A 12702-nucleotide genomic window follows, 5' to 3' on the forward strand; every position below is an offset into this window, starting at 1 on the left:
TGGAAGCTCTGTGCTCACCCCCACCCTACTTCCCTTACCTGTGTATCTCTTCCATTCGGCTGTTGCTGCATCATAGTCTTTTTTTTAAAAAACACTTTTTTTATTTTATTTTATTTTTAAGATTTTATTTATTTATTTGACAGAGAGACACAGTGAGAGAGGGAACACAAGCAAGGGGAGTGGGAGAAGGAGAAGCGGGCTTCCCGCCGAGCAGGGAGCCTAATGCGGGGCTCAATCCCAGGACCCTGGGATCATGACCTGAGCCGAGGGCAGACACTTAATGACTGAGCCACTCAGGCACCCCTAAACACTTTTTTTTAAAGATTTTATTTATTTATTTGAAAGCATGAGCAGGGGGAAAGGCAGAGGAAGAGGGAGAAGCAGACTCCCCACTGAGTGGGGAGCTGGACATGAGTCTCCATCCCATGACCCTGAGATCATGACCTGAGCCGAAAGCAGTCACTTAACTGACTGAGCCACTCAGGCACCCCTGCATTGTAGCCTTTATACTAAAACAGTGATCAGAAGTATAGCTCTTTCCAGAGCTCTGTGAATTGATCTAAGGAATTAGGAGACCCACGGTGGAGGTAGAAAGGAATGATGAACCCCTGAATTTGTATTAAGTTTGGACAGAAGTGCGGATAGCCTGGGGACCTGCGACTTGCAACTGGCATCTGAAGTGAGGGCAATCTTGTAGTTTTTAGTTCTTAAACCTATGGAATCCGAAACTGACTCTGGAGAGTCAGCGTTAGAATTGAATTGAATTATAGTGTTGGAGAATTAGAAATTGTTGTTGGAATGACATGGCATGCTGTAAAATTTCTTACATAAATTACTTAAGTTTACTAAAAGGGGAGCCAATTTAGGTATTAAGTAAATATAACACAGGTGGTATGCAGACATGGCAAGAATCATGAAGGTGATATTGGAATACCAGAGGTTTAAAGTTCTCTTTACTAAGGTAAAGGGCACGATGGACTTGATATTCAAAGATTTCTTAAGGGAAAACACCAAGCTTCCACGGTGTAGGTGTATGTGATGTTTAAAAAGGGGTAGCGGAGGGGCGCCTGGGTGGCTCAGTCGTTAAGCGTCTGTCTTCAGCTCAGGTCATGATCCCAGGGTCCTGGGATCAAGCCCCGCATCGAGCCCCGCATCGAGCCCCACATCGGGCTCCCTGCTCCATGGGAAGCCTGCTTCTCCCTCTTCCACTCCCCCTGCTTGTGTTCCCTCTCTCGCTGTGTATCTCTCTGTCAAATAAATAAATAAATAAAATCTTTAAAAAAAAGGGGGGGTAGTGGAGATGAATACTTAAACCACTTGAGCTTCAAGTTACTGTTTTCCCCCTAAACTTTCCTAACAACTTTTGGGAAACTTTTATAGAATTGGATGTGCCAATTACCATATATTATGAAGTATCCACACGGGAGTCGACATTTATGACCATAAAAGTTAAGTCTACAAATAGCGTGTGTACACCAGCAGGTGTGCACAGTGCTGTAACAGAGATGCAGTAAGACTTGGTTGACATTTTCACTCTCAGCTTAATGGTTTTCTTAGCTAATTGCTTTCATTAGGAGCTTTAGAAGCATCAAAGGAGGATTTAAAATTAGATTTGCTTCAATACAGGGAAAACACATACAAAATGTGCTCTTTGTTTTTCCAGGGTCAAAGCTTCCTCATAGATCTAAGGACAATAGCCGTTAATTAATTAATTAAGTTAATTAATATATTAGAACGGTGTTTTTCCAGGTACTGTCAGCAGACTACCAGATCAAAATCCCCAGGGTTTATTATAATGTGGAGTCTCATGACAGGAAGCTTTATTTTTTAACAAAACTTTTTGCACTAGTTTTAAAACTGAAGGATCACATCAGACCCCCATGTATTATGGCTGGGTCACAAGCTCACTGTGTGGCTTTGAGAAAGTTACCTAACTTCTCTGGACCTCGATATATTCATACTGTTTGTCCTACTATGTCACGGGAGCTACCTTGGCCTGCCCTGTTCATGGCTGAATTCCAAATCTGAACCAAAGCAAAGACCTCAGGAAGCTTCCATCCCAGGGAGCAGGGTTCTGGGTCTCACCACGTAGAGCTGTTTCCAGATGCTGCCCCATTCCCAAAGTGTCGTTGTCACTTCTTGTGCCAGAGGAATTTCTGCAGGAATGATGTTCTCGATATTTCTATTTAAGGTGGGAGACAAAATTGTGTGAAATTGAGACCCAGGTGCTAACAAGATAAAATGCTGGCAAATTTGCATTAAGCTGCAGCTGCTGAGAGGGGCCTTGCTGGCAGGAGACTAAACCGCCTCCAATAGCCACACCAATTATGTTATGCAAATGCAAAGAACTTCCTTTTTAATGTCCTACTTCACTGGGGTGGGCCCTTCAAGCTCATTATTCAGGATTAATTGACTTTAATATAGTTCAAAGGCAGCTGCCAGTGAAAAGTTTGACTCTCCAAACTTCTTAATACCCCAGATCTGAACAGAATCAATGTGGATTAGATCTTCCACTGCATGAGGAAAGGAGGACACACAAATAAACGTGGGCACGGAGAAGGGGGATCAGCTGATTCACATCTGCCAAGTCAGGCTGTCAAAGCAGATAGGACAGAGACATCTGTGAGCCATGGGAGGGTCAGGTCTGGTGAAGAATGACAAATACCTTCTTTTCTCCACTGTCACTTCCTTGATGTGGATAAAGGATTTAGGGAAAATGCCCTGTTGGGAATAAAATAAGATAAGATAAAATAAAATGACATATCCTTACAGAAATAACTGACCCCAGACCCTCATGATTTTTCCCAAAAAACATTGACTGGTAAAACCCTCAAACTTTACAGGAATAATTCATTCTCTTATTTCTACTTCTCACCAGCTCTCCACCAGTTGTTCTAGATTCCGTAATAGCCCTGGATTCCCAAGGATGCTCCAGTCCCATTTTGGACACTCATCCTTCCAGATGAACAAGACAGGAGAGCATAAAAGACTCACTCTAAGTGAGACAAGGTGCTCTGTCTCTCCCCTGTGCTGCCCAAGGCCAGGAAAGCAGTCACCCTTCAGTCATGGCTGGAATATCAGGTCCTAAAGCAAAACAGCATCCTTGGTTGCATATGGGCTATCTTGATATGAGACCTATTTTCCCCTGGATTTATTTTATTGTTCTTTGGAGAGCAGAGTAGGATCATGCCTCCCAATCAACATGTCGGGGAGGAAGGAAGAAGTGTCTTATTTCCTTGCCCCCTAAGCTTGGCTCAGTTAACAAGAGAAGCTTATCAATTACTTGGAAATTCCTTCATAAATTAACCAGGGTGCACACTGGAGACATCCGCTTCTGCACGAGACACCGTGAACAATAAGACCAGTAAAACACGTGGCTGCTCTCATGGAGACAATGGTGTAATATGGAGTTGGAACAAGTGAACTCCCCAAGGGCAGAGACTGGACTCGTCTCTGTGAGGTGAGGCAATGCTGAATGCCACCGCACAACTCTAGAGAAAGGCAGCAGAAGATAAATTGCAAATAAAACATGCCCTCAAGGGAGGGAGAAATCATACGTAATTGTCATATCAGGAAAAGTCGAGCTCCAGAGGTGAGCCTTGAGGGGGAAGGGAGTTGAGGCACAGCAAGGGCCGACGTGCAGAGGTGGGAAAGCACAGGACGCAAGGAAGGAGAAATGAGACAGAAGTGCTGGGGAGCTATAGTGGGAAATAACTGCCCAAAGGGATTGCCGCCTCAGGCAAAGACACCTAACATTGTTTCAAATAAAAACAGATTGGCCTTACCTGTAACATTTTGTGCTTTAGGAGGTATCCCCTATACCAATCTGCAAAGAGAAAATAAACAGGTCTCTTATCTATTCCTACAAGTTTATTGCTGGTTTTGTTGTTGTTGTTGTTACTGTAGTTCTGTTTGTTTTTACCTAGCAAAGAAACTACTGCAAAGTGCTTTAGACCTTAGGTACAGATCCGAGTCTGGCTAGGCTTCAACAATCTTTTGAATTTGTTGCCAACATCTCCAAAAAGCATCTAAAAAGACAGGGATTTCACATACCAATATGAATTTCCTCCTTTTGAAAAAATAGGAGGCCCAGGGATGGTGGTCACAGTTGGCTTATGGTGAAGGGCAGCTGTTCCCATCAGACAGGGCAGGTGCCTCCAGCTCACCAGCCTCCACCCAGCCCTTCGCTTATTTCCATTACTTGCCTGGGTCCTGTGTTCATGTGCATGTTTCAACCTCTGCCTTACAGACCTAGATAGGCTAAGGGAGTCTGGCAAACATCCTAAAATAATACCCACAGTTTTAACAGCAGCAAATGGTGTCTAATATGTGACTTGCAAAAGTTAGTCATTACAAAACAGATAAGTTCAGAGATGGGTAAAAGGACAGGAATTTTATAAGGTTCTTCCCTTCACAAGAACATCAAAAATGATTCAATTAACAGAAGTCCAAATTATACACCATCCTCGAACAAAATGAGCCTCAGTGTAACAAGTATTGATGACTATAATGAGTCCACTGGCCTTTGGAATGATTCAAGCACAGCCAAGTAGTGGCATTTGTCATCTTTGTAAATAAAAAGCGTCTGTCGGGAGCCTCATTAGCAAACCCTCATTACTGGGCTGACAGATTGTTGTCGAAACATATTCTCAACAGACAGACGTGCAAGCCCCCAAACAAACAAGTTAAAATGCAAAGTCACCCTTCATAGTCATGAGCCAGCTTGAAGGTCAGGTCCTAAAGAAAATTCTAAAGCAACAGAGGCCCACAGTGGCTCCTATTTTGAGAAACAGAAAGAAAGGAAGGAGAAAAGGAGAAAAGGAAGGAGAGGGAAAAAAAAAAACAGAGAAATGAATGGAGATCAGAGAGAAAGAATCTCAGGTTTGGAATAAAGTACCGTTCTAGGCACTCATCATATATGGAGTCTTTTAATCCTTGTACAAACTAGGAGTTAGGAACTGTAATTATCCCATTTTGCAAGAGTGGCCTACCTGAGGCAGAGAGAAGTTAAGTAACTTTCTCAGGGTAACAGCTAATAAGTGACAGTGTCAGGATTTCAATGTAAGCAGCCATCATACTGTGTTTCCTGTCTGATGGAGGAAGGAGCATGGTCCTTTCCTAATATTTCCTTCCCCCAATATCTGAATCCCCATGATCTCACTAAGCTACTCTCCAGCTGAATACTTCCAGTGCTGGCAACTTCATAAAGCATCACATTCTATGTTTACACTCCTCTAATAATTTGTCCATAACTACTGGTAATAATTAACCATTAACAATAGCACTTATCCTTTCTGAGTGCTTGCTGTGTGTCAAGAATTCTGGTAAAATTTTTGTTTTGTTTCTTTCAAATTATAAATTAATCTTCACAACAATCCTCTAACGTAGATACTATTATTGCCTCAGTTCTGCAAATGAAAACAGAGAGGCACAGAATGATTAAGTAACTTGCTCATGGTCACACAGCTAGTGGGTGATGTAACTAAGATTTAAATCCAAGCATCTAACCCCACAGAGATGACACTCCACAGCCTTGCACTATAACAACTTCTTTGTTTGCAGTTCTACATTATGTCACCAACTAAAAAAACATCTTTGGAATATTGCTAGCTACCATTTACTAATTACCTAATGTATGCAAAGCTGTACACTAAGTGTTGTACATTCTCTCTTTTAAAAATCAATAATTATCATCATCAACAACCAAGAAAGTCATGCATATTTTCTATTTTATTTCCTGAACCCACAGATTTTGAATACTATCGCTTTTTTCAGTTATTTTTTTCAGTCATTTCAACATATTTCCACGACAACAAAGTAAATGAAACATGCTTCAAACTTAACAAAATGGAGTTTACTGATGATTTGACCTCCTCATTCAGAAGAGAAGAAAACTTTACTTTCACATGACCTATCTCTAAAGCAGACCCAAAGGGCCATCTCCCTGCAAAGTGGTACTTTAAAAAGACACCCTGTCAAGTGCTCATAATGACACCCTCTTACCCTAAAAGCAAAGAACTTAGATCACTCTCGATGGAGTTGTTGGTCCAGAAGCTGCTACATGGCTCTGAGTATACCCTACTCAGCAAGCGGTAGATCCAAAATTCTCCTTGCAGAGCTCTTTGCAGCTGAACCAAGAATGAGGTAATGCACTTAGAAACTTGGAAAGAGCTCCAGATATCTTTGAGAAAAGCAAGTCTCAGAATGGTATGTATGGTGTGGTCCCATTTCTAGGAAACAACAAAAGCTATGCCTTACTTTAAAAAGCATAAGCTTCTAAGGTCAGCCTCCTCCCTCATACCTTACCTTTGTTTCATTTTACTAGTAAACATAATTCAAAATCTCCCTGGGAACCACTGTACAGAAACCCCATTGTCTTCCTACTAAGAGTAAGCCCCCTGATCCAGACAGGTGTATATATCTGTAGGTGGACTGGAACTTTCCCTGTTGTTCCAGAAGGGAAGCAAATAATTGAAGGTGGAGCAGACATTCCCTCTGAAGGGCTTATAAAGAAGAGTCTAAACAAGCAGGGCTATCCCCAAAGACCATCCCACTACCACAGTCTATGTAATTAGAAGAGAGAGAGAGAGAGAGAGAGAGAGACAAAGAAACAGAGGGGTCTTTGGAGGTGGTAGTTGCTGCCTTAGGAGTGCTTGGTATAGCTTCCCCACCCCTAAGCCAAATCCAAACATGGGGGTATGGTCCAGGAGATTTATTCCTAAGGACATGTGGTATCTCATTTGCCAGCTACAAGATTATCCATACAGGGCACTGGCTGATCTTTGGGCTTATTTGATCAAGGAACACAGAGAATTGGAAAGAAAGCACCCCAAACTCCTACCCACCCCAACTTTGTTTAAACTGGAGAAGGAAGGGTGGCATTAAACTGGATATAGGATTGAAGTCTTCTTGTGAAATGTCATTAAATATCAGGAAAGATATCAACCAAATATGACTGAAGAAAGTGATTGAAGAAAAATCACAGTGATTTTTTTATGTTTATCTCCCCATGAGGAGTTCTGACTGCTCAATAAACATGTATTTTGCACATCTAAAATCAGAACATAGAATGCTTATTCAGGCTCTGGGTAAAAGAGGCAGCCTGAGAGATGTACTATGGACCAAAAAATAAGCATTAGGATATCTAAGGCTTAGTAACAACTGGTATCCTTCTGAACTATTTGAGTTTTCAATACAACAAAACATTATCTTTATAATAAAAAGTTAGCCAAAATGAGGTCTAGTGAAAGGAAATTCATTCATGTCTAAGGTTCCAGGTGAGGTGTTGCCTTCTTCATTCATCCAGATGAGTAAATTTAGTATAGGCAAGGAAGGGCTGGCCTCACCCATTCCAGGCAATCAGAGGGCCAGCTTCCAGGTTCTCTGGGCCATATTATAAATATACATACCTGCCAGTCTCCATATAGCTCTGTATAATGGGGGAAGAATGGAATTAGCCAACACAGAGCACCTAAGAGTTAGGCATGGTGCTAGACAGCTTCTTTACTTTCTCTCACACTATCCTCATAACAAGCCCAAGAACAGGCAATGGTAACCCATTTCACAGGTGAGAAAACTGAAGCCTACCTACCCAGCTAGTGGGTAGTGGAGCAGAGAATAACTTTCTGATTCGAAAGTCCATGGCCTTTCCACTCTTTTTTTAGTTGGTTTGTTCGTTTGTTTAGGGGGAGGATTTAAAAACTACTGGGGGCGCCTGGGTGGCTCAGTCAGTTAAGCGTCTGCCTTCGGCTCAGGTCATGATCCCAGGGTCCTGGGATGGAGCCCCATGTCTAGCTCCCTGCTCAGTGGGGAGTCTACTTCTCCTTCTGCCACTCCCCCTGCTCACGCTCTCTCTCTCTCTCTCTCTCTCTCCCTCTCTCGCAAATAAATAAATAAATAAAATCTTTAAAAACTATTGAAAAGTACAAAGAATAAGATAACAACTACTCATATTCCTACCACGTAAAATTAATCATTGCTAATATCTGGAGATAGGTGTTTCAAATCTTCAAGACTATATTATTTATTTGTCTAAAATTGATATGGACTGTTACAAAGAATTTAAAGTAAGCAGAAAAATATAAATATAAGAGCTAAAAGAATTATCCTGAATCCCACAAAAAGGAAAATACTATTAAATATCATCTTAGTCAACTTTTCATTTATATTTATATACACAGGATGGCAGATGGATAAATAGATAAAATATGATTTTTAAAATACTCATAAAAATCAGCATAAAGACACTGCATAAATAAAAATCTCAAATACCAAACTTAATCTTATTTGTATTTGATAGAAGGAAAAGAAATGAAGTGAAATTGAAGGAAATGTTGAAATTTTGATTAAATATTTCTTCTTAGGGGAACCCTCATGCTCTGCTGGTGGGAATATAGACTGGTGGTACAGCCATACTGGAGAACAGTATGGAGGCTCCTCAAAAAGTTAAAAATAGAACTACCCTACGATTCAGCAGCTGAACTACTAGGTATTTACTCAAAGAATACAAAAATGCTAATTCAAAGGGATACATCCACCCTGATGTTTACAACAGCATTATCTACAATAGCTAAATTATGGAAACAGCCCAAGTGTCCAGCAATGGATAAATGGATAAAGAAGATGTGGTATATATATACATATATATATGTAATAGAATATTACTCAGCCATAAAAAGAATGAAATCATGCCATTTGCAAAGACATGAATGGAACCAGAGAGCATTATGTTAAGGGAAGTAAGTCAGTGAGAGAAATACCATATGATTTCACTCATGTGGAATTTAAGAAACAAAACAAATGAGCAAAGGGAAAAAACAGAGAGAGAGAGACAAACCAAGAAATAGACTCTTCACTCTAGAGAACAAACTCATGGTCACCAGGGTGGGTAGGGGGATGGGTGAAATAGGTGGTGGGGATTAAGGAGTGCACTTGTTACAATGAACACAGGGTGTTTTATGGATGTGTTGAATCACTATATTGTATACCTGAAACTAATACTGTATGTATGTTAACTGTAATTTAAATACAAACTTAAAAATAAAATAAGATAAATAAATGTTTCTTTTTTATAAAAAAGATTTCCTAAAAACTCCTTTAAAATAAAAATAGTTATGAAAAGCATTAAAAGATTGAAGTGATTATGATTTTTTAATTGTAATATTTTATTTCTAATTGATATTGACCAACTCTCTATTATGATAACATCATAAAGTTAATCTATTCCCTTCTACTCCTCTCTTCTCGATTTTATGTTTTTTTATATTGTCCACTTTCCTAACAATAACATTTTTGTAATCATAAATATTGTGACTTTTAATATCAATCTCTATAAACTGATTCATTTAGACTCAATGCTCACCACTATTTACTTTTATCACAGCTTTTTAATTCCTGTATTTTTAAATTTTGATTCATCTCTCAATTGGCTGGATTTTATTTTTCAAGTAGGTTTCTGCAAAAGGGTTTCATGGGCACACCCAAGTTCTTATTATACCATCCTGACTCATTTTTGACTAACACTGTGGTTTTCACTTTTTTATATTTGCTGGTAACAGGTTTTCAACCAGAATAATAGGCAGAACTCCCCATCGGCAAAGCAGACAATACCAGGCCTGATCTCAGAGCCTGTAGCTGTCCGAGGCCCTCAGGGAAACCTTAGGGTCCATAAATTTCAGTTAAAACTCCGTATAATGAAGGGGGTGGGGATCAGAGGGGGAGATGAACCATGAGAGACTATGGACTCTGAGAAACAAACTGAGGGTTCTAGAGGGGAGGGGGGTGGGGGGATGGGTTAGCCCGGTGATGGGTATTAAAGAGGGTATGTATTGAATGGAGCACTGGGTGTTATATGCAAAAAATGAATCATGGAACACTACATCAAAAACTAATGATGTAATGTATGGTGATTAACATAACATAATAAAATTAAATTAAAAAAAACTCCATATAGATATGGGTGTAGGCATGATAAGTCCGCTGTTTTGTATACCAACGCTTCAGATAAATAGAATCATGTTAACAGACTTCTGAACATTGATTATGTATTTTCAAAATATTCACAAATTGGTGATCACTCACTAAATTAATATGTCCAGCTCTTTCCAGAAAGGCATTGTGGCCACTTATTACAAGGATACATTAAAATAAAACTAATAAAATAGAATTAAAATAGAAAACTAGAACCGAAGAAGTTAGTAACAAGGATGCTAATCCCAAAGGCAAATAAAAGCGGCTCAAGTCAGCGAGTGTGGCCTTTCTGAAGGTCAGGCACCAGGCCAGGTGAAAGTAACAGAAGGCTCTGACTAGGCAACCTGTGTGGTCAGTTCACTGCCCACAAGTTCTTTCCCCAGGAAAATCACATGAAATGAAGAGGAATATACATGTCTGAATCTCAAAATGCAGAACACAAATACTCGCCGACAGTAGGCACTGTCTTGGTAGGCACAGGGTAGAAGAAAGAGTGTGGGCTTGCATACATAGGGAGGGTTACACAACCATGCTCCCTGTGTGACCCTCAGTGAGTCATTTCTCTTCCCTGAGTCTTGATTCCTCACTTGCAGACATGAGGCCTCGTGCCTGTTTCTCAGAATTTGCATTCAGCAGCACATAAGAGACACTGAGGAGAGTGGCCATGCTGTTGATATTTCCACTCTTTGCCCCTGTTAGATACTTACAGTTTGCTTATTTGCCACTGGGTAGAATGGGATCTTTGTAAAAGATGGGCTGCCCTGAGGCAAGGGGGCTGGGTGTTTGGAACCATATCCCTTCCTTCCTGCCCCAGCCTCATTCACTCTGTGTGTAAAAGGTTTGCATAGGGCCAGACTGGGATTTTTAGGGGCCTGGACACTAAAAAGTGCATCGTTTCACCTCATATACAACCCAAAATAACAATAATACCAAAGGATAAGATAAATGTAAGGAAGGTGAACAGCGTTCTCCTTTCTCCCATGATGACTCCTTTAAAGCTGTTTTGAGATATCAGATATCAAATACTTTCCCCCTCACAAAAGCTCTTCTGCTTGTTTGTTTTTTGGTTTGCATGCCCTGTGTCTGCTTGTATACATGTGTTTGTATATGTGTATATATATGAACATGCCTCTGTGTGTTTATGTTTGCATGTGTGTATGTGTCTGCTTGTGTATGTGTGTGTATGTGTGTGCGTCGATCTGCAGAATTGCCTTGGAAGTTACACATAGCTGATCTGGCACTGGGGATAAGACCTGTCCTGTGGGTTGCCGTGAGGAGTGCCCAGACTAACATGTTATAAGGAAGTTAGCATACTGGGGAGTATAAGTAAGAATCTAAACACGGCTAGTTCTATAAGCAACCTCCTTTCCTCTGGCTGGCTATTTCCCCTGGAAGGGGCCTCCTTCACAGCAACAAGCCTGCTTCCTGTCCACCCCTCACTCCTGTCCCAGCACAAGAGCTCTCTAGCCTAAGGGATTAGCTCGGAGGGAGGGATGTGCCTGGGTGCTCAGTCTACTCATTTCTTTATATATATATATATATAATTTTATTGATTTATTTCAGAGAGAGACAGAGAGTGTGAGAGAGAGAGGGAGAGCATGAGCAGGGTGAGGGGCAGAAGGAGAAGCAGATTCCCCGCTGAGCAGGGAGCCCCATGTGGGGCTCCATCCCGGAACTCCAGGATCATGACCAGAGCCAAAGGCAGACGCTTAACCGACTGAGCCACTCAGGCGCCCCAGTCCACTCATTTCTTCCTTGCTTCTTGCTCTGTCCAGCTACAGGAAGGACATATGCTCTCCACACAGTATGAGTAGAGGCAGGCCCAGGGAGGGGGAGACCTCTGGAGGCCCTGCTCTGCCAGTGAGGACTGGGAGAGCCTGCCTGACTGTGGCTGACATATTGGCAAGTTCATTTGGCTCTTATACCCAAGCCATGCTCCCAGTATCAATTTTATCAGTGACATAGGTGATATATTGATTTATAATGCCCTGACTTATGGATCCAAGGCCATTAGCTTTTGCGCAAATTTTAAAAAGCACCCTTACCAACCCCACCACCATGGGTGAACACAGCCCAATAGACATTTGGCTTCACAAGAGGATGGAACCTCTATGGGAAGAAAGAGATTCCACTTTGCCCAAGACAGGGCTCCCAGCTTGATGCAGGGTGTGAGCACTGCTCCCAGGACCAGGTACAGTGCCCATACCACACAGTTGTGCATAGCAGTCCTTTTGGAATCAAGGGTATAATTTACTGAGCTCTTCAAAACCCTAATAGTGCTGATTTCCCTTTATAATCTTATTAGTATTAATACTAAGAAAGAAGGTGCATGTCACAGGCCCAAATAGCCCCATGGCTATGATAAATGGACAGCACAACAAACATCAAACCCCACAAGTCAGGCCTTTGCTACTAAGCATAAATTCTTAAAATAACAAAGCATTATTTTCAGTAAATTCTAATTGCTAATATTATCAAAATGCATAACAGACCACACACATTTGCAGGTTCCAAGAGAGGGCTGGAGGTGCTAGGTGTATACTACTGATGTCCCAACACCATCAGCCAGGGGGCCAGGCATCTGTGACTCACCTCCGCAGGTCTCCTGTATTCGTACCACATCACCAATCTGCAGGGAGAGCTGGGGGGCTCCATTCCCCTGGAAGTTGTATATGGCTGAGAAACAAGAGAGGGGCAGCATGGTGAGACCTCTGGATACTGAGAATCACTGCT

The 12702-nt window shown here is 41.4% G+C and overlaps 1 protein-coding gene across 1 annotated transcript in view; it reads right to left on the reverse strand.

The window, feature by feature from the left end:
- DOCK2 (dedicator of cytokinesis 2) overlaps positions 1-12702 on the reverse strand; it is a 414356-nt gene that overhangs the window by 381153 nt on the left and 20501 nt on the right. The window contains exons 2-5 of the mRNA XM_025867057.2: positions 12562-12645; positions 3786-3826; positions 2666-2721; positions 2086-2182 (exon numbers count right to left, since the gene is read on the reverse strand). Of these exons, the coding sequence (XP_025722842.1) occupies positions 2086-2182; positions 2666-2721; positions 3786-3826; positions 12562-12645 (278 nt within the window). The remainder of the gene's footprint in view (positions 1-2085; positions 2183-2665; positions 2722-3785; positions 3827-12561; positions 12646-12702) is intronic.

This window comes from Callorhinus ursinus, unplaced genomic scaffold, assembly GCF_003265705.2.
Source record: "Callorhinus ursinus isolate GAN/ISIS: 27379988/994484 unplaced genomic scaffold, GSC_fseal_2.0 scaffold3, whole genome shotgun sequence".
NCBI lineage: Eukaryota > Metazoa > Chordata > Mammalia > Carnivora > Otariidae > Callorhinus > Callorhinus ursinus.